The 25,482-nt window shown below is 45.6% G+C and overlaps 1 protein-coding gene across 4 annotated transcripts in view; it reads right to left on the bottom strand.

Annotated features, from left to right (window-relative positions):
• The window catches only part of LOC139559567 (uncharacterized), a 137,040-nt gene that overhangs the window by 14,412 nt on the left and 97,146 nt on the right, over positions 1–25,482 (bottom strand). For all 4 annotated transcript variants that reach the window (XM_071375668.1, XM_071375672.1, XM_071375671.1 and 1 more), the window contains exons 6-7: positions 24,590–24,771; positions 5,281–5,537 (exon numbers count right to left, since the gene is read on the bottom strand). In XM_071375668.1, the coding sequence (XP_071231769.1) occupies positions 5,281–5,537; positions 24,590–24,771 (439 nt within the window). The remainder of the gene's footprint in view (positions 1–5,280; positions 5,538–24,589; positions 24,772–25,482) is intronic.

Genomic DNA, 25,482 nt, shown 5'->3' with positions numbered 1-25,482 from the left:
TGAAGTTTTTTGGGATAAAAAGAATGTTGGATGTTCCTGAGTGGCCTAGTTACAGTTTTTACTTAAATCGTCTTGAAGATCTATGGCAAGTCCTGAAAATGACTGTCTAGCAATGATCAACAATCAACTTGACTGAGCTTGAAGAATTTTCAAAAGAATAAATGGGCAAATATTGAACAATACAGGTGTGCAAAGCTCTTAGAGACATACACAAAAAGACTCAAAGTATTTTCTGTTTTTCATTTTAATACATTTGCAAACATTTCTAAAAACATGTTTTCCCTTTGTTATTGTAGGGTATTGTGTCCAGATGGGTGAGAGATAAAAATATCTATTTAATCCATTTTGAATTCAGGCTGTAACACAACAAAATGTGGAATAAGTGAATGGGTATTAATACTTTCTTAAGGCACTGTAAACACTTAGCTATGTGGGCAGGGAGGAACACTTGAAATGCACTACTTTTAAATTGATAATTAGACCTTTAAAATGTATTATATAAGCCAATGGTCATCTACAAGGCATTTATTCCGTGATTTTCTTCTTTGTCTAATATACAGCACCAGTCAAAAGTTTGGAAACCCCTATTCATTCAAGGGTTTTTCTTTATTTTTACTATTTTCTATATTGTAGAATAACAGTGAAGACATCAAAACTATGAAATACATATATATATATATATTTGAGATTTGAGATTCTTCAAAGTAGCCACCCTTTGCATTGATGACAGCTTTGCACACTCTTGGCATTCTTTCAACCAGCTTCATGAGGAATGCTTTTCCAACAAGTCTTATTGGTGTCCTTTAGTAGTGGTTTCTTTGCAGCAATTCGACCATGAAGGCCTGTTTCACGCAGCCTACCTTGAACAGTTGAATTTGAGATGTGTCTGTTACCTGAAATCTGTGAAACATTTATTTTAGCTGCAATCTGAGGTGCAGTTAACTCAAGTGAATGTATCCTCTGCAGCAGAGGTAACTCTGGGTCTTCTTTTCCTGTGACGGTCCTCATGAGAGCCAGTTTCATCATAGCGCTTGATGGTTTTTGCAACTGCACTTGAAGAAACTTTCAAAGTTCTTGACATTTTCTGGATTGACTGACCTTCATGTCTTAAAATTAATGATGTACTGTCGTTTCTCTTTGCTTCTTTGAGCTGTTCTTGCCATAATATGGACTTGGTCTTTTACCAATTATGGCTAATTTCTGTATACCACCCCTATCTAGTCACAACATAACTGATGGGCTCAAACGCATTAAGAAGGAAAGAAATTCCACAAATTAACTTTTAACAAGGCACACCTGTTCATTTAAATGCATTCCAGGTGACTACCTCATGAAGCTGGTTGAGAGAACACCAAGAGTGTGCAACGCTGTCATCAAGGCATAGGGTGGCTACTTTGAAAAATCTCAAATATAAAATAGATTTTGATTGGTTTAATACTTTTTTGGTTACTACATGATTCCATATGTGTTATTTCATAGTTTTGATGTCTTCACTATTATTCTACAATGTAGAAAATAGTAAAAATAAAGAAAAACCCTGGAATGAGTAGGTGTGTCCAAACTTTTGACTGGTACTTTATGTGTTTATTCATTCACAACTAGGATGGATACCACTATATATTAAGGGTCCGTAAAAAAACATTTACAAGGTATTTATAAATTGTGTGTTCACCATGTATGAATCATTACTCCCAAATTAATAAACCATTTACTAATCTTTCGTAAAGTATTTTTTCAGTCCCTAATCTAAAGTGAGTGCTATTTATACGTTATAAATGTTTTGAGTGACGCGTGGAATTTCTCACATAAAGATGGGCATGCCATTGGTAGGCATTCCTGCAGTACCTGGTAAAAGAACAAGCACACAACACAGGATGTTTAAGGAAATATACTGTATATACAGTACATGTGTGAATAACTAGCTTCCTAACATGTACAAATGTGGGAGTAAGAATTTATAAATTATAAGCTAATGATTTTAAATTCCTTATAAATGGTTTATTATGGACCCTTAAAATAAAGTGTTATCCTAGGCTAGGATATTGCTGGGCCTAGCACAGCCAGTGTAGTGTGTTCCCCTGGTCCCAGTTATTCTAGGCTTAACAGCACAGACAGCTCAGCTGGAACAGTCAAGTGTAGTGGATGTAGGGAGAAACCAGAGAGAGAAAGTGCGCGCGAGAGAGAGCGAGAGAGACACACTGACGCACGTACTACCAGTTAATTGATATTTTGTCTCTATATTATATATGTAATAGTAATTAACCCTTAGGATAGGGAGGAACATGTATTACAGCAATATTAGTAGTAATATTCACAAGGTATTATGAGCCAATGCTCATCTATTAGGCATTTATTTAGTAATCGTTCTTCTTCATCTAATAAATGTGTTTATTCATTCACAACTAGGATGCTGCTGGGCCCAGCACTGGCAGTGTGGTCTTCTGATACCAGTGCTGTGGGAAAGGATGCTATGCAGAGACAGCTCAGAGGTGAGTGCAGTGGACATAGGAAGAAAACAGCAATTAACACTTTGGAGTGACAGACAGAGATAGACAGAGTGACAGCAGATAAGATACAAAGACAGACTGCACAACAGGGAGGCAACAGAGGCAACATAAGCATTTCTGAAGAGAATATACAATGCCTTCGGAAAGTATTCAGACCCCTTGACTTTTTCCACATTTTGTTTTACGTTACAGCCTTATTCTAAAATTGATTAAATCGTTGTTTCCCCTCATCAATCTACACACAATACCCCATAATGACAAAGCAAAAGCAGGTTTTTAGAAATTTTAGCTTTTTTTTTTTTAAACAGTGCCTTTGGAAAGTATTCAGAACCCTTGACTTTTTTCACATTTTGTTTTACGTTACAGCATTATTCGAAAATTGATTAATTTGTTTTTTCCCCTCCTCATTAATCTACACACAATACCCCATAATAACTAAGCAAAAACTGTTTTTTTGAAATTTGTGCAAATATATAAAAAAAGAAAAATGGAAACATAATATTTCCATAAGTATTCAGACCCTTTACTCAGTACTTTGTTGAAGCACCTTTGGCAGCAATTACAGCATCGAGTCTTCTTGGGTATGACACTACAAGCTTGGCACACCTGTATTTGGGGAGTTTCTCCCATTCTCTCTGCAGATCCTCTCAAGCTCTGTTAGGTCGGATGGGGAGCGTTGCTGCACAGCTATTTTAAGGTCTCCCCAGAGATGTTTGTTCGGGTTCAAGTCCGGGCTCTGGCTGGGCCACTTAAGGACATTCAGAGACTTGTCCTGAAACCACTCCTGCGTTATCTTGGCTGTGTGCTTATGGTCGTTGTCCTGTTGGAAGGTGAACCTTCGCACCAGTCTGAGGTCCTGAGCGCTTTGGAGCAGGTTTTCATCCCCACAGCATCATGCTGCCACCACCATGCTTCACCGTAGGGATGGTGCTAGGTTTCCACCAGACGTGACGCTTGGCATTCATGCCAAAGAGTTCAATCTTGGTTTCATCAGACCAGAGAATCTTGTTTCTTATGGTCTGAGAGTCTTTTGGTGCCTTTTGGCAAACTCCAATCTGTCTGTCATGTGCCTTTTACTGAGGAGTGGCTTCCATCTGGCAACTACAATAAAGGCCTGATTGGTAGAGTGCTACAGAGATGGTTATCCTTCTGGAAGGTTCTCCCATCTCCACAGAGGAACTCTAGAGCTCTGTCAGAGTGACCATCAGTTTCTTGGTCACCACCTTGACCAAGGCCCTTCTTCCCCGATTGCTCAGTTTGGCCAGGTGGCCAGCTCTAGGAAGAGTCCTGATGGTTTCAAACCTCTTCCATTTAAGAATGATGGAAACCACTGTTTTCTTGGGGACCTTCAATGCTGCAGACATTTTTTGTACCCAGATCTGTGCCTTGACACAATCCTGTCTCGGTGCTCTATGGACAATTCCTTCGACCTCATGGCTTGGTTTTTTTCTCTGACATGCACTGTCAACCTTGGAACCTTAAATAGACAGGTGTGTGCCTTCTCAAATCACGACCAATCAATTGAATTTACCACAGGTGGACTCCAATCATGTTGTAGAAACATCTCAAGGATGATCAATGGAAATAGGATGCACCTGAGCTCAATTTCGAGTCTCATAGCAAAGGGTCTGAATAGTTATGTAAATTAATAGATTTGCAAACATTTCTAAAAACTGTTTTCGCTTTGTCAATATGGGATATTGTGTGTAGATTAGGGATATATATTTTTTAAATCTATTTTAGAATAAGGCTGTAATTTAACAAAATGTGGAAAACATCAAGGGGTCTGAAAACTTTCCGAAGGCACTGTACATATAAAGATAATTTTGCCTTGCACCTTTCTTGGTGTGTCCATGCGTGCGTTTGCACATGCTTGTTTGTCTTTCAGTCTGTCTGTCTATATCATAGATGGCATACATAAATGGATAAACCCATCAATGATGTCACACCATTCATTTCTATGTGAAGCCTGAATAGCGCATTTGAAGTCAAGGAAGTTGATTTTAGCGACTAAGCTGGCATCTCATGGGGAATATTTTCAAGATATAACGTGCAGTTTGAGTTAGTCCAGGAAGTAACGTTGCAGGCTAGCTCAGTGCTCAGATCCTCTCATTGAGGATCTCAAGTTGAAGGCTGACCGGGGTGGACCCTCGGTCGGGGTCGGACGGGGTCTCAACTTACTGTGGAGAGTCAGAATGGTAGAATACGAAGGTGCAATTTCGAAATTTGGTTGTGCATTTTTCACTTGTTAAGGCAGTCACTGACAGTTCCAAAATTAGCTCATATCAGCAAAAAATCTTTAGATTGGTAAATTAGTCTAGTGACCAGCTATCTAAACTTGTACAGCTATCTATAATTGTACTGCACATTTTCTCTCCACCCCATGACAAAATGTATAGAATTGTAGCAAGCTAACTCTAAAACTTAAATGTATCTCTCTACTGTCAAGAGGAGTCCGCTAAAATGTTTTGCTTTCAAGGTGGGAGCCCCCAAAACCAAAATTTTACTTAGAGCCCCCAAAAGGCTAGGTCTGGCTCTGACTGTATGTGTGGGTATGGATGTGGGTATGCAGAACCGCGAGCCACTGAGGCCCCTCATGATAGCCCCCACCCCCATCAAAGTTGCCCATCCCTGATTTATACGAAGATTGCCCTTTTCCCGTTGATGTTTTCCCTATAATGGAGGATCCCGGTCGGCCTTGAACTTCAGGGCTTCAATGAGAGGGGACAGAAGTTCTCCCCTGGTCTGTATAGGATCCACTCTAGTCCAGTACCTGATGTTATTGGTGAGTCCAGTATCAGGGTCCACAGCACTAACCCGTCCCACGGTGCAGGCGGGAGGGCAGTTCTCCGACACATCCATACGGTAGCGAGCCCGGGAGAAGCGGGGCGGCTCGTCTGCGTCCAGCACGGCCACTCGGATGGAGGCGCGGTCCTTAAAGGGCCCACGACGGAGGAAACGAGGGTCCACCATGGGGTTCAACACCTCCACGGAGAAAGAGTAGGAGCTACGACTCTCATAGTCCACAGCCTGCAGAGAGGGAATGACGGACAGTTATTGATAGACCCGCAATAACATCTGCTAAATATGTGTATGAGTGAGTGAGTGAGTGAGTGAGTGAGTGAGTGAGTGAGTGAGTGAGTGAGTGAGTGAGTGAGAGAGAGAGAGAGACAGAGAGAGAGAGAGAGAGAGAGAGAGAGAGAGAGAGAGAGAGAAAACGAGGTTACAGTAACTACATGTTGGTTCTGTAGTGTAACATTGCCAAGTGATATTGTATCACACTTTCCCTTTACAACACCGGTAGTTAATGTGTTCACATTCTTGTGTGTGCTCCTGGGTATGGTGTGGAAACATACACATTTCCATACAAATGCAATAAGCTCACCTTGACTGTGAAAATGAAATCATATTGACATTTCGCAAACGTATGTTTTATTCAGTGGTAGAAACTTAAACATCAGCATCAAGTATGATGCATTGACCTGGTTAACTACAGGCATATAATGTACCCATGCTATTACATTCACAGATGTAGTCAGACAAGTAGGAAGCTGTGAGGGTTTCATGATACAGCTCCAATCTCGTCTGAATTTGGCATCTGCTGAGACGTGATGACTGTCCGCCTGTCTGTCTTTCTGGCTGGCTGCTCATCGTGGTTTCTCTTAGCAGGAGGGTTCCTCTAGGAATGAGCCCGTCTCTGATCAGATCAGGAGAGGTGATTGCTAGCGGGGGCAAAGCCCTACCTTGATTACATTCTGGAGAGCGACACGGCTGGGTCTGGTTAGAAACAGCGTTCTGAGGTTTTCTTACATGCCAATATTGGATGGAGTCAGTATGATTGGCAGAAACATGCAGACTGGACTGGACTATGAATAAATAGAGTGATTTGGTATGAGCAATATTCAACGCATGAGTGGAAAAAAGCGATCTTTGAATGTCCCTCTTGGAGGAAAATATGGATATTTTTCTCTTCTTTCTGATCTCCCCTCTTTTTCCATTTTCTCACAGTTGTAAAGAACTGCATTCTCTTACAAGAAATCTGTAATCTTAACAGGACAGAGATTGATTAAAAACGATGCAGTGGGAAAAGGGGAATTGAAGGGCACGGATATTGAAATATAGGCAATACAGGAAGATTTCGAAGCAGGAAAAGGGGAAATGTCAGAGAGAGAGAGAGAGAGAGAGCCAGGGAGAGTGAGCGAGAGGGAGTGAGGGGGTAGACAGAGAGAAAGGTTCTCTAACAGGATCCCATTAGAAGGAGAGAGAGACAATCTGTCTGAGGAGGAGAGATGTCACTTACACTGTGAACACACACTTATCACCCACTCCCTCCCTTCCCCCTCCCTCCCTTCATTCCTCCCTCCCGCCCTCCCTCTCTCCCATGCACTCCATCACAGTCTCCACTCCCATCCTAGTGTGCAGAGGTCCATCTCTGACACCCAGAACACACACTCATCTCTTTCTCTCGCTCAGGCTTAGAGAAAGCACTTATCACAACCACCACCTCCCTTTTTCTGTCTCACTTCCTCATCCTATGCTGCTTTCTCTCTCCATCTCCATCTTTCACTCTTCCACTCACACTCTCTCAGTCTCTCACTCTCCCACTCCCACTCTCTCAATCTCTCTCTCCCACTCTCAATCTCTTTCTCTCCCACTTTCACTCTCCCACTCACTCTCACTCTCCCACTCTCACTCTCACGGTGCATGTACACTACATTTACATTTACATTTAAGTCATTTAGCAGACGCTCTTATCCAGAGCGACTTACAAATTGGTGCATTCACCTTATGATATCCAGTGGAACAACCACTTTACAATAGTGCATCTAACTCTTTTAAGGGGGGGGGGGGGGGGTTAGAAGGATTACTTTATCCTATCCTAGGTATTCCTTAAAGAGGTGGGGTTTCAGGTGTCTCCGGAAGGTGGTGATTGACTCCGCTGACCTGGCGTCGTGAGGGAGTTTGTTCCACCATTGGGGTGCCAGAGCAGCGAACAGTTTTGACTGGGCTGAGCGGGAACTGTACTTCCTCAGAGGTAGGGAGGCGAGCAGGCCAGAGGTGGATGAACGCAGTGCCCTTGTTTGGGTGTAGGGCCTGATCAGAGCCTGAAGGTACGGGGGTGCCGTTCCCCTCACAGCTCCGTAGGCAAGCACCATGGTCTTGTAGCGGATGCGAGCTTCAACTGGAAGCCAGTGGAGAGAGCGGAGGAGCGGGGTGACGTGAGAGAACTTGGGAAAGTTGAACACCAGACGGGCTGCGGCGTTCTGGATGAGTTGTAGGGGTTTAATGGCACAGGCAGGGAGCCCAGCCAACAGCGAGTTGCAGTAATCCAGACGGGAGATGACAAGTGCCTGGATTAGGACCTGCGCCGCTTCCTGCGTGAGGCAGGGTCGTACTCTGCGAATGTTGTAGAGCATGAACCTACAGGAACGGGTCACCGCCTTGATGTTAGTTGAGAACGACAGGGTGTTGTCCAGGATCACGCCAAGGTTCTTAGCACTCTGGGAGGAGGACACAATGGAGTTGTCAACCGTGATGGCGAGATCATGGAACGGGCAGTCCTTCCCCGGGAGGAAGAGCAGCTCCGTCTTGCCGAGGTTCAGCTTGAGGTGGTGATCCGTCATCCACACTGATATGTCTGCCAGACATGCAGAGATGCGATTCACCACCTGGTTATCAGAGGGGGGAAAGGAGAAGATTAATTGTGTGTCGTCTGCATAGCAATGATAGGAGAGACCATGTGAGGATATGACAGAGCCAAGTGACTTGGTGTATAGCGAGAATAGGAGAGGGCCTAGAACAGAGCCCTGGGGGACACCAGTGGTGAGAGCACGTGGTGCGGAGACAGATTCTCGCCACGCCACCTGGTAGGAGCGACCTGTCAGGTAGGACGCAATCCAAGCGTGGGCCGCGCCGGAGATGCCCAGCTCGGAGAGGGTGGAGAGGAGGATCTGATGGTTCACAGTATCAAAGGCAGCCGATAGGTCTAGAAGGATGAGAGCAGAGGAGAGAGAGTTAGCTTTAGCAGTGCGGAGCGCCTCCGTGACACAGAGAAGAGCAGTCTCAGTTGAATGACTAGTCTTGAAACCTGACTGATTTGGATCAAGAAGGTCATTCTGAGAGAGATAGCAGGAGAGCTGGCCAAGGACGGCACGTTCAAGAGTTTTGGAGAGAAAAGAAAGAAGGGATACTGGTCTGTAGTTGTTGACATCGGAGGGATCGAGTGTAGGTTTTTTCAGAAGGGGTGCAACTCTCGCTCTCTTGAAGACGGAAGGGACGTAGCCAGCGGTCAAGGATGAGTTGATGAGCGAGGTGAGGTAAGGGAGAAGGTCTCCGGAAATGGTCTGGAGAAGAGAGGAGGGGATAGGGTCAAGCGGGCAGGTTGTTGGGCGGCCGGCCGTCACAAGACGCGAGATTTCATCTGGAGAGAGAGGGGAGAAAGAGGTCAAAGCACAGGGTAGGGCAGTGTGAGCAGAACCAGCGGTGTCGTTTGACTTAGCAAACGAGGATCGGATGTCGTCGACCTTCTTTTCAAAATGGTTGACAAAGTCATCAGCAGAGAGGGAGGAGGGGGGAGGAGGGGGAGGAGGATTCAGGAGGGAGGAGAAGGTGGCAAAGAGCTTCCTAGGGTTAGAGGCAGATGCTTGGAATTTAGAGTGGTAGAAATTGGCTTTAGCAGCAGAGACAGAAGAGGAGAATGTAGAGAGGAGGGAGTGAAAGGATGCCAGGTCCGCAGGGAGGCGAGTTTTCCTCCATTTCCGCTCGGCTGCCCGGAGCCCTGTTCTGTGAGCTCGCAATGAGTCGTCGAGCCACGGAGCAGGAGGGGAGGACCGAGCCGGCCTGGAGGATAGGGGACATAGAGAGTCAAAGGATGCAGAAAGGGAGGAGAGGAGGGTTGAGGAGGCAGAATCAGGAGATAGGTTGGAGAAGGTTTGAGCAGAGGGAAGAGATGATAGGATGGAAGAGGAGAGAGTAGCGGGGGAGAGAGAGCGAAGGTTGGGACGGCGCGATACTATCCGAGTAGGGGCAGTGTGGGAAGTGTTGGATGAGAGCGAGAGGGAAAAGGATACAAGGTAGTGGTCGGAGACTTGGAGGGGAGTTGCAATGAGATTAGTGGAAGAACAGCATCTAGTAAAGATGAGGTCAAGCGTATTGCCTGCCTTGTGAGTAGGGGGGGAAGGTGAGAGGGTGAGGTCAAAAGAGGAGAGGAGTGGAAAGAAAGAGGCAGAGAGGAATGAGTCAAAGGTAGACGTGGGGAGGTTAAAGTCACCCAGAACTGTGAGAGGTGAGCCATCCTCAGGAAAGGAACTTATCAGGGCGTCAAGCTCATTGATGAACTCTCCAAGGGAACCTGGAGGGCGATAAATGATAAGGATGTTAAGCTTGAAAGGGCTGGTAACTGTGACAGCATGGAATTCAAAGGAGGCGATAGACAGATGGGTCAGGGGAGAAAGAGAGAATGTCCACTTGGGAGAGATGAGATAGCGGTACATTGCCGCGTGCCGCTTAGGCCGCACATTGTGACTTGCTTGTTGACGTGCTGGCAGCATATAGCAGCACGTTGGATTGTGTGTCAAGAATTCAGCATAGCAAGTTTGTATGAAGGTCTGGTTATTATTGGGTACATAGTTCAATAGTAATATGCTCTAAAATGCTCTGGTGACAAACAAACTTTGTTGCCCTGTTTCCAATTGTCCACATGGCTGAGAGAACCTATTCAAGTAACAAAATACATTTCGAAAATGTCAAAAAAATGATGTATTATTAGACTAGCTACAGTGCAAGCTAACTCAGATGAGCTGCTAAATGAGCTAGCTGGTTGGCTAGCTAGCTATCTAGCCAACTTCACATACTGTATAGATAGCTAGCTAAGTGAATGAAATATCACCATCTACCTAACTTCATATTAGCTAGCTATCTTGATGTATTTATCACTGTAAAAAAACTAACTCCAAATGCATTTGTAGGCAGCTAGCTAACAGCCATGGAGGAGGGTGATAGGATAGCAGCCCCAACTGTCAGTGAGGGAGTAGGCTATTCTGGATAGGGCAGGTACTTTTGTGTAGTTCCAGTCCCTAGAAGTGAGGACGGAGATAATAGTAACATTCAGTGCGGTGTAATTTCTTGTGAGATTTTCTGGCCTCAGATAAAGAGAGCTATGAAAGCCTGTCTACACATGAAGTGGTCCCAATGAAGAGCAGTGGTTCTCAGTCCTGGTCCTGGGGACTCAAAGGGGTGCACATTTTTGTTTTTACCTTATCACTGCACAGCTGATTCAAATGATCAACTCATCATCACGCTTCAAGTGGTATTTATGTATTCATTTGTGATGCTATCCTTGATATGATCCTGTTATTGACACATGCTACATATGTACATATGTGTGTCCATGCATCTATCAATCCAAAGTAATCCACAATGACCTGGTGATGTAAATGTCTCTCATAATTACATTGTCTTCCATATTCCTACAGATACCTTGTAACTGGAGATTCCTTCAAAACGATTGGCTACGGTTAACGTGTAGGGCACTGCAAGGTTGGGTGACCAGGGCCATTTGGGACTGCCTCCTGGAGGAATTCAGGTGTGTGAAGGCTACCTGTGTCCTGCATAACTTCATGAGGATAGACACGAGGACCAGGAGGGGATCTGCAGCTCGCGGGCGTGTGTCAGAGGAGAAGTCTACTGCTCAGCAGGATGTTTCAAGGATGGGGTCCAACAACGCAGCAAGAGAGGCAATCAGTGTGCGGGAGATCTTCACCTCCTACCTCTTCGAAGAGGGTTCTGTTCCCTGGCAACACCATAGACTACACTATGCACAACCAAAGGCTCTTTTAAGAGCCATTCACATTGCAATAAGAGTATTCTTCCATGTACTTAGCTATGTCAACTGCAGTTATTCAATTCCCAGTTTCTCTCCCTTTGATTTCTACTTCTCAGGTGAGGGTGCTGTTTAGGTAAGGTTGTGATGTCTGTACAAAAACAAAACAAGCTATTTAAAATCACCCATATTGAAAAAATATAGAACAATTAGACACCCTATATCCCACACCTACACACTCATGTATCAATCTGATGAATGGATTGTGTTGTTCAGTAAGCAGGCTCAGGTGTATAACTGTGGCTCCTTCCACCTTCAAAGACTAGGCAAGAGGGCCAACCATTGAGAATAGTAAGACACTTCATTATTTCTATAACTATGCTATATTGTTATGCTATATTGGTCCCGTGTGGCTCAGTTGGTAGAGCATGGCGCTTGCAACGCCAGGGTTGTGGGTTCATTCCCCACGAGGGGACCAGGATGAATATGTATGAACTTTCCAATTTGTAAGTCGCTCTGGATAAGAGCGTCTGCTAAATGACTTAAACTTAAATGTAAATGTAAAATTGTTTGTCCTCGTGTGTCTGTTCATGTTTTCAGCATAAAGTTCTCTGCAGCCACTTAGTGTGGTGTGGACACCAGGTGAGGCCACACAAACAGATTTCTGTTTAACACGGTCTCTCTCCTTATTTTATCAATAACAGTCTCTCTCCTTCACTTCATCCCTCTCTCCCCTTCTCCCTAAATCCTCAAGGTTATATCAGCTGTGTCGGTGAACCCCTCCCGCATCTGAACTGGCTACATAGAGGGCACAGCATGATCAGAGGTGAGAGGTCACTTGGTCAGGTCAACAGGAAGTATTATTAAATAGATGCTTTACATTGAAATACAGATAGAGATGCAGTAGTCCCAAAAACATAAACATGCTATCTCTCTCTCTCCATCTGTCTCTAGTCTGCAGATGTTTTGATGTGAGAGAGGATGCCATCCCCAAGTCCCGTCATCGCCACCTCACCCGCTTTTAAGATAACCTCCGGGCTGACTAGAGACACTATTATGTAATTGTGATGAACTGAGAGAATATTTGGGTAGCACTGTGATTCATTAATCATATGCTGCCTTCCCTGCTCCTATGTTCTTACCTCTTTCCCTTTCTGTCTTTTACACCTCTCCCGCCACCTCTTTCTTCCTCTGTTTTTATAATGCACAACATATGTGCATTGAAGTACAGATTTAACTTGTATTTATAGTATTACAATGATAATATTTATAATGCATGTATTTATAACACTTGGATATTGAACTTCTTTCAATAAAACGTTTCACATTCTCTACTGGTTGAAATTAAGTCTCATTTGATGAAATACTACACCTATCCTGTGTTTATCAGATCAATGCAGATGAAGGGAATTAGATATTGAGATGAACTGGTTTTACAGTATTTACATGATGCATAGGAAGTGTAGTGTACTGTTTTTTAAATTATATTTCAGGTATTTATGAATTACAAATCAGCCTTTAACTAGTTAAATCATGTTTCTAGTTTATTAGTTACAATGTGTAACCATTGATGTCCCAGGAACAAGATTGGTAAACACTGTTGAAGTGTATAATTCTAATACATACATGGACACAGCATCATTGTCACGATCGTGTTGACGTGAAAGAGAGGACCAAGGCGCAACATGACTTGAATACATCTTCTTTAATTATGAAGATGACCACGTAACACTTAACACACTAACCAAACGATCGTGAAACCTAAAACGCAAGTGCACACACAAACTACTTACGTCGACATGTACAATGACCCACAAACAGCTAAAGCCTATGGCAGCCTTAAATATGGCTCCCAATTAGAGACAACAGAAATCAGCTGTCTCTAATTGAGAACCCATTCCGGCCACCATAGACTTTCCTAGTAAACTACACACCCATAGACACAGCTAGATACATACACTCAACACAAAACCATAAACTACAACCAACACCCCCTCTACCATATAATACCCCAAAATACACACATACCCCATGTCACACCCTGACCTAACTAAAATAATAAATAAAACAAATAATACTAAGGCCAGGGCGTGACAATCATTCAAAGACTGGAATTTGATACTCCTGGTATTGGATATGACTGAAAAACAATCTTAAAGACATTCATATCTGAACTGCACCTCTATTTGCCAAAATAGAGTACATGATCAGTGAATATATTAAATGTATAGGCTACAATGTGGGGATCTCATGCATGGTAATAACTACATGTATATACAACTTGCATCCTTGGCACAGAGTTATATTATATTCTACTCAATCCATAGGCTTCATTAATGTCATTCAGACTGTTTTGAAGTTGATACAACTGGCTATGATAGCTGAGGTTCATAGCTAGGTTCTGAGCTAATATATATACCAAACGCTTTAGGGTTCATACACAGATCGGCTAGATAGCTGGCTACACATCCATCCAGGCATACAGGTATTTTTATCCTCCACTGCACAATAAGCAAGAACGTAGCTAGCTACGTTATTTCATCTATCTGCATTACATGGCAAATATTATACATTCAATTTGCAGTAAATGCTTTAGTTAGCTAGATTCTTTACATCCACTGTTTCACAAGCCTGGTTTGCTGGTTTGCTGGTTGTTTCATGAGTCCCTAAAACATTAAACAACCAGAATTACAATTTCATACTGTCACGTTCCTGACCTATTTTTATGTTATTTTGATTATGTTTAGTTGGTCAGGGCGTGAGTTGGGGTGGGCATTGTATGTTGTGTGTGTTTGGTTAGTCTATGGGTGTTGTATGTGTATGGGATAGTGTTTGTTAGGTTGTCTAGTTATGTCTATGGCTGCCTAGATTGGGTCTCAATCAGAGACAGCTGTCATTCATTTGTCTCTGATTGGGAGCCATATTTAAGGTAGCCATAGGCAGTAGGCTTTTGTGGGTGTTTGTTTCCTGTGTCAGTGTTTGGACCACACAGGACTGTTTTGAGGTATGTCACGTTTGTAGTTTGTAGTGTTTTCTTGTTATTTACATTAAACATGTACAATTATCAATCCGCATCTTGGTCCGATCCATGCTCCTCCTCGTCTGAGGAGGAGAACGACTTTGACAGCCATTACAGAAACACCCACCACAACAGGACCAAGCGGATTGAGGAAGGAGGGCAAGAACTAAAGCAATGGAGAGAGGAGGAATGGAGTTGGGAGCAAATTTTCAATGGAGAAGGACCCTGGGCTAAGGTGGGAGAGAATCGCCGTTCTCGGGAGGAGAAGGAGGCAGCCACAGCCCAGGAGCGCTGGTATGAGGAGGCAGCACGTATGAGAGGCTGGAAGCCCGAGAGGCTCACCCAAAAATTTCTTGGGGGGGGGGCTAAAGGGGAGTGTGGCGAAGCCGGGTAGGATACCTGAGCCAACTCCCCGGGCTTGCCGTGGAGTGAGAGGGCGTCGTACTGGTCAGACACCGTGTTATGCGGTAAAGCGCACGGTGTCCCCAGTACGCGTGCTTAGCCCAGTGCGGGCTATTCCACCTTGCCGCACTGGGAGGGCTAGGTTGGGCATCGAGCCGGATGCCATGAAGCCGGCCCAACGTATCTGGCCTCCAGTACGTCTCCTCGGGCCGGCGTACATGGCACCAGCCTTACAGGTGGTGTCCCCGGTTCGCCTGCATAGCCCAGTGCGGGCTATTCCACCTCGCCGCACTGACAGGGCTACGGGGACCATTCAACCTGGTAAGGTTGGGGAGGCTCGGTGCTCAAGAGCACGTGTCCTCCTTCACGGTCCGGTATATCCGGCGCCACCTTCCCACCCCAGCTCAGTACCACCAGTGCCTACACCACGCACCAGGCTTCCAGTGCATCTCCAGAGCCCTGTTCCTCCTCCACGCACTCTCCCTATGGTGCGTGTCTCCAGCCCAGTGCCTCCAGTTCCGGCACCACGCACCAAGCCTCCTGTGCGTCTCCAGAGCCCTGTACGCACTGTTCCTTCTCCCCGCACTCGCCCTGAGGTGCGTGCCCTCAGCCCGGTACCTCCAGTTCCGGTACCACGCACCAGGCCTAGAGTGCGCCACGAGAGTCCAGTGTGCCCTGTTGTTGTTCCCCGCACTAGCCTGAAGGTGCGTGTCCTTAGCCCGGTACCTCCAGTTCCGGTACCACGCACCAGGCCTACAGTGCGTCTCAGCCGGCCAGAGTCTGCCGTCTGCCCAGCGGCGCCTGAACTGCCCGTCTGCCCAGCGGCGCCTGAACTGCCCGTCTGCCCAGCGGCGCCTGAACTGCCCGTCTGCCCAGCGGCGCCTGAACTGCCCGTCTGCCCAACGCCGTCTGAACCGTCCGTCTGCCATGAGCCTGCAAAGCCGCCCGTCTGCCATGAGCCTGCAAAGCCGCCCGTCTGCCATGAGCCTACAGAGCCGTCCGCCAGACAGGAGCCGCTAGAGCCGTCCGCCAGACAGGAGCCGCTAGAGCCGTCCGCCAGACCGGATCAGCCAGAGCCGTCCGCCAGACCGGATCAGCCAGAGCCTTCCGCCAGACCGGATCAGCCAGAGCCTTCCGCCAGACCGGATCAGCCAGAGCCTTCCGCCAGACCGGATCAGCCAGAGCCTTCCGCCAGACCGGATCAGCCAGAGCCTTCCGCCAGACCGGATCAGCCAGAGCCTTCCGCCAGACCGGATCAGCCAGAGCCTTCCGCCAGACCGGATCAGCCAGAGCCTTCCGCCAGACCGGATCAGCCAGAGCCTTCCGCCAGACCGGATCAGCCAGAGCCGTCAGCCAGCCATGACCAGCCAGAGCCGTCAGCCAGCCATGACCAGCCAGAGCCGTCAGCCAGCCAGGATCCGCCAGCCAGCCAGGATCCGCCAGTCTGGAGCTGCCGTCCCTCAGCCCGGAGCTGCCGTCCCTCAGCCCGGAGCTGCCGTCCCTCAGCCCGGAGCTGCCGTCCCTCAGCCCGGAGCTGCCGTCCCTCAGCCCGGAGCTGCCGTCCCTCAGCCCGGAGCTGCCGTCCCTCATCCCGGTGCTGCCCCTTATCCCGGTGCTGCCCCTTATCCCGATGCTGCCCCTTCAGTTAGGTGGGTTTAGTTGGAGGGTGGTCATTGGGTGGGGGATACGGAAGCGGGGAATGACTATGGTGGTGTGGGGACAGCGTCCAGAGCCGGAGCCACCACCGTGGACAGATGCCCACCCAGACCCTCCCCTAGACTTTTGGTGGTGCGTTCGGAGTACGCACCTTGAGGGGGGGGTTATGTCACGTTCCTGACCTATTTTTATGTTATTTTGATTATGTTTAGTTGGTCAGGGCGTGAGTTGGGGTGGGCATTGTATGTTGTGTGTGTTTGGTTAGTCTATGGGTGTTGTATGTGTATGGGATAGTGTTTGTTAGGTTGTCTAGTTATGTCTATGGCTGCCTAGATTGGGTCTCAATCAGAGACAGCTGTCATTCATTTGTCTCTGATTGGGAGCCATATTTAAGGTAGCCATAGGCAGTAGGCTTTTGTGGGTGTTTGTTTCCTGTGTCAGTGTTTGGACCACACAGGACTGTTTTGAGGTATGTCACGTTTGTTGTTTTGTAGTTTGTAGTGTTTTCTTGTTATTTACATTAAACATGTACAATTATCAATCCGCATCTTGGTCGGATCGTTCTCCTCCTCAGACGAGGAGGAGCATGGACTTTGACAGCCATTACACATACGCATAAAGCTAGCCAGCTAGCTTGCTAAATCTCAATTTTTGTAAATTAACTTTATGATAAAAAATATGCATAAATGTTTGTCTCTACATTACCTAACATATTCCTGTTTACTGTACAATTTCATGCATGATTCGTTATGACGCTATAATCACTTACATTTGCTTCCATCCTAGTATTTTTGTCAGCCATCTTTGCTGAAAGTTTCCAGCCTTGGGTCGCATAGCGTCAAATTCGTCATGGGAACCACTCGATATGATTGGTCATCGCCCAGAGGTCGCCACTGCGGATTTGCATAAAGTTGGGAAAAGTTTTTCACCGCCTCCCACGCCACCTTCGCACCACCCAAAGGTCACCGCCCTCTCTGCTTCTCACCCCTTTCCTTCCATTGAAATGAATGGGACGCGGTGTTTCACCACGCGGCATCCTGTGCTAGTGTATCATGCCCGTCACTCTCCCACTCTCACTCTCCCTCCGTCCCTCTCTTTCTGTCTCTCACTCCCACTCTCCCACTCTCACTCTCCCACTCCCCCTCTCTTTCTCTCTCCCACTCTCACTCCCACTCTCCCTCTGTCTCTCTCTCCCACTCTCTTTCTCTCTCTGTCTCTCTTTCTCTCTCACTCTCCCTCTCTTTCTCTCTCTGTCTCTCTCTCCCACTCTCTCTCCCACTCTCCCTGTCTCTCTCTCCCGCTCTCCCACTCTCTCCCGCTCTCCCACTCTCTCTCGCTCTCTCCCTCTCTCACTCTCTCCCACTCTCACTCTCTCCCACTCTCTCACTCTCTCCCACTCTCTCACTCTCTCCCACTCTCTCCCTCCCACTCTCTCCCTCCCACTCTCTCCCTCCCACTCTCTCCCTCCCACTCTCTCCCTGCCACTCTCTCCCTCCCACTCTCTCCCTGCCACTCTCTCCCTGCCACTCTCTCCCTGCCACTCTCTCCCTTCCACTCTCTCTCTCCCACTCTCTCTCTCCCATCTCTCCATCTCTTAGTACAACCTTCTCTTGTCCTGTCCTGCACTCTTTTTTGAAATTCTAATTCTTTCTCTGTAACAATAGCCTTTTGCTACGGTCTAAGCATGGAATTAATTAACTAACCAGTATGGCACAATAGTCAAATACATCATGCATCAAATACGGCTCATGTTCATACGTGTGTGTGTGGGGGAGGGGGGGGGGAGGCTGATCAGTGAGGCTTTAAATGATCTGAATCCGACTTCTTTGCAGCTATTGTATATGTGTAGCCAGCGTTTCCATCTTACCGTAGGGGAATATGCAAGTGAAAAAGGATCTCTTTAACTGCACGATGCTGTATAAGAGCCCTCTCTTTCCTGCTGGCGTAGCCTATGTGAGGTTTTACTCAATTCTCAACATTTTACATCAAGATTATGTCTTTGTCTGACTACTCACTTAAGATTGCAGACTTAGCTCCGAGCAATTTTGCAGACAGACATGCAACTTTAGTACTGCTGGAACAGAGTATCCTCTAAATCTCTCCACACTTTGCTCTTTCTCTCTCCCTCCTTTCTGTCACTCACTCTGTTCATGTCCTTCCTTCCTCTCTTTTTCTCCCTCTGCCCTCTGTATGTATACTCATCCCTATATTTTTGGTATATCCCCCTTTTCATCTCGCATCCTCATTCTCCCTTCCTCTCTCTCTCTTTCATCCCTCTATTTCTCTTTTCCTCTCGCTCTCCCATCTCCCATTCTCTCTCTTCCATGTCCCATGTTCTATCCCCCCTCTCACTCTCTCTCTCTTCCTTTCTCCCTCTCCTTCTCTCCGAGGAGATTAGTACAATCTCTCTTCTCAGTGAGAAAACAAACACAGATAATCCTCGGAGCGCTGCTAGCCAGTGACCGTGGATCAGCCAGCCATTTAAAGTGAGAGCATATGGAAATAATGGCTAACCAATGGAATTAAAGTGTCCCTAGGTGGAATCACACAGATATATGAATAGAAGGTTTACACAGCTCATACCCCCAAAAAACATACCTTGAGTGAAATCAGAGAATGTATATATTGGGGGAAGATGATCGTCTTTTATGATGTAGCATATATTATTTAGCAGAAACTTTTATCCAAAGCGACTTACATGCTTGCATACATTTGAAATCATATCCTGGCTTTGCAAGTACCATGCTCTACCAACTGAGGACAATTTCTCATTGAACTCCAAATGTTGCTGAGGATCAGTGTCATAGACCTGTGTAGCATGCAGCTGTGTAGTCAGCACACTCTGGACTCAGCTAGGCCTTACTACCCTTAGGCACTTCCAGAGCGTGTGACTAGAAGGTTCTATCTGCATTTTTTGTCCAAATGTATTGTTGCCATAGCCTTGTTCTGTTCAATGTTCTCTACCTATACATTATTCCTACCCCTTGACTTATTCCACATTTTGTCGTGCTACAGCCTGAATTAAAAAATGTACACAAATACCCCATAATGACAAAGTGAAAACATGTTTTCAGAAATGTTAGCAAATGTATTGAAAATGAAATATTCATTTACAAAAGTATTCACACCCTTGAGTCAATACTTTGTAGAGACACCTTTGGCAGCGATTACAGCTGTGAGTTTTTCTGGGTATGTCTCAGAGCTTTCACACCTGGATTGTGCAACATTTTCCCATTATTCTTCAAAAAATTCTTCAACATCTGTCAAATTGGTTGTTGATCATTGCTAGACAACCATTTTCTGGTCTTGCCATAGATTTTCTGGTAGTTTTAAGTCAAAACTGTAACTCGGTCACTGTCTTCTTGGTAAGCAACTCCAGTGTAGATTTGGCTTTGTGTTTCAGATTATTGTCCTGCTGAAAGGTGAATTCATCTCCCAGTGTCTGGCGGAAAGCAGACTGAACCAGGTTTTCCTCTAGGATTACTTTAGTGCATTGTTGGAATCAAAATGTATGTTTTGGAATGTTTAAATTCTGTACATACTTCTTTCTTTTCACTGTCAATTAGATTAGTATTGTGGAGTAACTACAATGTTCTTGATCCACCCTCATTCTCATGGTGAAATCTTTGTAGTGACTGGGTGTATTGATAAGTTCAAATTCAAAGTTTAATTAACAACTTCACCATGCTCAAAGGGATGTTCAAAGTCTGCTTTTTGTTATTTTTAACCATCTACCAATAGGTGCCTTTCTTTGCAAGGCATTGAAAACCTCCCTGGTATTTGTGGTTGAATATGTGTTTTAAATTCACTGCTTGACTGAGGGACCTTACAGATAATTGTTTGTGTGGGGTACAGAGATGAGGAAGTCATTCAAAAATCATGTTAAACACTATTATTGAACACAGAGTCCATGCAACTTATTATGTGACTTGTTAAGCAAATGTTTACTCCTGAACTTATTTAGGCTTGCCATAACAAAGGGGTTGAATACTTATTGACTCAAGACATTTCAGCTTCTCATTTTTAATTGATTTGTAAACATTTCAAAAAACATAATTCCACTTTGACATGATGGGGTATTGTGTTAAATCCATTTTAAATTCAGGCTGAAACACAAAAAATGTGGAAAACGTTAAGTGGTGTGAATACTTTTCTCAAGGCACTGTATATACTCTAAATACCCTGATTCATGTTGTTCAGTTCAAAAGAATACAATCTAAAAATGTCTGACACAATTCAAACCAATGAGGGTTTGGAACTTGAAAGCCACTTATCTCTGAATCATCTTTTTGCAGATAGAACCTTATAGTCCCAAGCTATTGACTTCATGTAGTTGTGAAAGGATTAGATACTGTAGGTATACGCAACATGGTAATAGCTCCAACTTGACCTCTGACCGGGTAGGTTACACATTCCTAAAAGTGCCTAGTGGGTAGCGGCTCTAAAGGTCGCTTTGAAGTTTTCTTACCACCCCTACATTACCACATGTGAGTAGAGGGCACCATGTCAATTAACTGTCTCTGATTACAGCTGTTATATCCACCACTGGGTGGCAGCTTTGCAGAGCAGTAACAAGGAACTCCTTGCTTATTTACAGAGAAGAAGTCTTATTGTAAACCTTAGTTCACTTGATGGTTCAGGTATATATATATATATTTAACATCAATGGGATTGAGATGTTTACCCGGTAGACCTGCAGTTTGTACCAAACACAACGGTATGAGAGTGGCAGTGGTGTCATTTAAGACTTGAGAGATTGGATACCAAAATGTATTTCCCAATTCCAAACACATTCTATTGGCTTCGAACCTTCCCTTTCTCTGCGTTTAGGCCTGTGTGCACAGGGACTAGATCTCATCTCAATCCACTGCCCTCAGAAAACCCCATTTTAAAAAAACAACTGGTGTGCTCATATAAGCCTATAAATGAATAGTTGTCTATTTTCAAATCCCCGGACACCGTTTAGAGGTTGAATTAGAGTGACCTATGCCCAGGCAGTTAAGAGGGAGAATCACAACAATGAGTCAGACTGAGACAAAAACTGCTAGTATCCAACAAAATGGCCCCTGAGAAAAGAGAAAAGGAGAAGAGGAGGATGAGTGAGGGGATGACAGAGGGAGGGAGAGACAGAGAGAGAGAGCGAGAGATAGAGAGAAAAGGAGAGGAGGATGAGTGAGGGGATGACAGAGGGAGGGAGAGACAGAGAGAGAGAGTGAGAGATAGAGAGAGAGAGAAATGAGAGAGGGAGAGGGAGAGAGAGACAGAGAGAGAGAGATATGGAGAGAGAGGGGAGATAGAGTTTGCTGTGGCCCTGGGAGACTGACTGTGAATAAGCAGTGATAAGAGACAGGCAGTCTCCAGTCTTTACCCAGACTGACTGCAGGAGTGTTAACGACCCAGCTTCCCTTGCACGTCCCTGGCTAACCCTCCACCACCCTCACCTCACCCCACCTCTCCACTCTCTACCACTGCCCATGGGCCTGTCGCTGTCTGTCTCTGACAGATACACACACACTCCCCCCCCCCCCCCCCCCCCGTCATCTGTCACATCACACAGTGCTGAACCTCATTCTTTTAGGAAGGCGCCACCATTTTTCCCCCTTTTTATACAAATGACTGTATTCCTTCACACCTTCCTTCACACCACCTTTTTCTCATCCCACTGATTGTTAACAGGGATAGCTAGCTGCAAGCCAAGGTCAACAATTTTTGTGTGTTTGTGCCCGGGCGCACGTGTGCCTGTGTGTTCGCCTGTGTATGTATTCCAGTGTGCCTGTGTGTGTGTCCCTGTGCGGCTGTGTGTGTGGCTGTAAGTCTAAGATCAATGATAGAAAGATTCTTCCCACATCGAGGTCAGGGCAGACTCAGTGGTAGCAGAGATTGTTCAAGTCGGAAATATTTTCCTCAAGGGCAAAAATATCATATTTTTCCACAAAACCCCTCCTTTTTTTTCTTATTTTTCTTCCCTACAGACAAACTGGCCATCGACAGTGAGTGATTCAGTACACACAAACCTCAACACACACACACACACTTATCACATACACCACATACCCAAACACACTGCTTTTTTTTGTTGTGCAAATCGTGGCGGGAGCTTAGCGCCATTTTTAGGCTTTGTTTATTTTTCTATTAGTGTGGTATCTTCTATGTATCTTCTATGTTTTCCATTAGTTGCGTGTGAATTCTCTGAAAGGCAAAATCCCTTGTAACCTTCTCAAGTCTTCTTCTCAGCTACACCCACCTACCTAGCGCCCACCTATCATTCTTATCCTCCCTCTGTCACGACGACAACCGTGTGTTCCCTGAGCCAATATGGAAGAGCCCTAGAGAAGACGGACGCAAAAATGTCCATCTCTTCTATTTCTTTCCAGAATATCTTTTTGGGGAAGGAGGGAGACAACGTTCCATATTGGTTTTGTTTGGTGTCCTCAGTGCAATGGAGTCGGAATCCGAGGGGAGATAGGAGAGGGATGTGAGAGGAGAGGGGAGGTGATTGGAGAGGGATGTGAGAGGAGGTGTGTATTTGTTTACAAGTCGTTTTCCCTCTCATTTCTCCAGTGACTGAGCACACGGTGAATTGATCACTTCTATCTCCCTCTGCCGGATGCTGCTTAGACATTCTCTCTATGTTATTGCTCTCTCTCTCTCTCTCTCTCTCTCTCTCTTACTCTGTCTTTTTTTCTCTCAAACAAACCTCTATTTTTCAGCCTGCCTGTCTTCCTTTGGGTGTGTTTTTCCGCTTCATTTGTGTCTCTCTCTCTTTTCTCTCACTATCTCTTCCATCTGTTTTTGCTATGGCTGTCTCGCTAATTTCACTCTCTTTTTCCTCCCTGCTTCCATCCATCCACCCCGCCCCCCCCACCCACCCAAGGGGCCAGGGTTCTGGTCTTGAAGCACGGTTTCGACTGCACCTACAGTCTTGCTTCGGTACTACAGTTTAACTGACGCCCGGACCAGAAATACTATTTCCTTTGACAGCCACATAGAGAAGTCAGATTTGAAAATTCCAAATAAGACTTTAGTCATGACCTTAGTCCACAAAACATCCATTGAATAATTCAAATAATTGTCGCTGAGGCCGATTTTTGTCTATCACCGAAGATTTTAACATTTTACATTCATCCAATGTCTGCCATGTTTTTTGGATGATGTGACGACGTCGTCGCTGCTCACGCTGCTCCCTGTGCGCACTGAGTGCTAGTGCGCATGTGATGTTGGGTCATGTAAACCAGATGCAACCCGGATATAGACGGTCCATGAATCGGCGTGTGCAAACGTGAGTAGATTACGTTGAAAACAATGGTCGGACACCTTGGACGCAGTATCCAGTCCTTGTATACCTCAGTGCCCTCACCCCTTTCCCTCACCTCTCTGTTTCCCCTTCCCTCTCCCCCTCTTACTGTCTCTTCCCCCCTCCCTCCCCTCTCTCTCTTATCAAAGTAACACATCCCAGGCCTGGAAATCCTTTACAACCCTACCTCCGGCCAAGGCTTTTTAACACATCTCACAAACCCTGGGGGGGCTGTCACAGTGACACACACATCCGCAGGCACTCACACACACACACACACACTGGATGACCATCAGAGGCGCCTCAGAGTCTCTCATATCTCAGATCTAAGTGACAGGCTATATTAAAGAGCAGGGTATATTTTTAACACTCACACACCGTGTATGCGCCTCTTTGAAAGGCTAATTTAGCTTCAAATAGCATATTTCCGGCGTGTCTCTGAGACAGACTAGAGGTCTTTGGTGTTGCTGCTATTGATGTCAGTCAACATCAACATCACACGTGAGAGAGGCCCAGTCACAGGTGAGTAAGAACGCGGGAGACAGACACACATACACACACATGTTCCACGCAACAAACACAGTGTCAGCTCTCATCCCCAACCACACGTCTTCATTAGTAGATAACCCAGAGTGACAGTCAGCTCTGGGGGGAATCATCCAGAATCAGACAGCATCAAGGCAAATGTGAGCTGATTCAACAAGCACACACACACAGATATGGCCGTCTGGCTCACAGAGAAAACACTAGATATCCAGCATAGCAGGCTCACCTGTTTCCTCTCTCTCCTCCTTCTCCATTATTCCACCCTCCCTCGTTCCCTCCAACCCTCTCTCGGGTAACACCAAACACGTTCCCTCGCTTACTCCCACATCTATCTTCCCTCTCACCTTGTTCAGTGTGATCACAGCCTCTTGGTTCGTTCCGCTGATGTTGAAGGTGTTCCCCGTCTCTCCCTCCAGGATGGTATATTCCAGCTTGGCATTGTCGCCCAGGTCAGCATCTGTTGCCGAGATACGGCCCACCTCCGCCCCCGGAACAGCCAGCTCGGACACGGAGAACGACCACATACCTGGAGAGAGGAAGAGAAAAAGAGAGATTTAGATAAGGGATGGAGGGGGAGTGACTGAGAAAAAGGAGGATAGAGAGAGGGAAGAGGCCATGGCAGGGGAGAGAGACATATCACAGGTTACATAACACGCCTTTCTTCTTGCCTATGATGTTTGTGTTTGGTGAGACGAGATAGAGAGGCCTCGTAAATGTCAATGTCTGTGTTTGTCTCCTGCTGTTATTTCTTATCTGCTAACAAGTTTGATTATTAAAGGTCCAATGCAGCGTTTTTTATCTCAATATCAAATAATTTCTAGGTAACAATTAAGTACCTTACTGTAATTGTTTTCAATTAAAATGGTCAAAAAGAAACAACAATAGTCTCTTAGCAAAGAGCAATTACTCAAGCAAGAATTTAGCTAGGAGTGTATGGTCTGAGTGGGGAGGGGACATCTGAAAACTAGCTGTTATTGGTAGAGAGGTTTGGAATGCTCTTTTTTATTGGTCTATTAACAAATTTACCACCTGGTTATGTCACCAGGCAGGCCAAAACTCCCATTCCTCCAAGACAGGCAGAAATTTCAGCAGGCCTTTTCAAACAGCTCTTACACTAAAAATGCATTATCATCATTTTCACTATTTCATAGTATTATTCCAACTTCATAGTGTGGAAATATATACATAAAACACAGGCAGATCCCGTTTTGGATTGCACTGGGCCTTTAATCGAGGA

Source organism: Salvelinus alpinus, chromosome 30 (genome assembly GCF_045679555.1).
Source record: "Salvelinus alpinus chromosome 30, SLU_Salpinus.1, whole genome shotgun sequence".
NCBI classification, from domain to species: domain Eukaryota; kingdom Metazoa; phylum Chordata; class Actinopteri; order Salmoniformes; family Salmonidae; genus Salvelinus; species Salvelinus alpinus.
The sequence above is the reverse complement of the archived record's forward strand: the minus strand, read 5'-3'. Positions and strand labels throughout refer to the sequence as shown.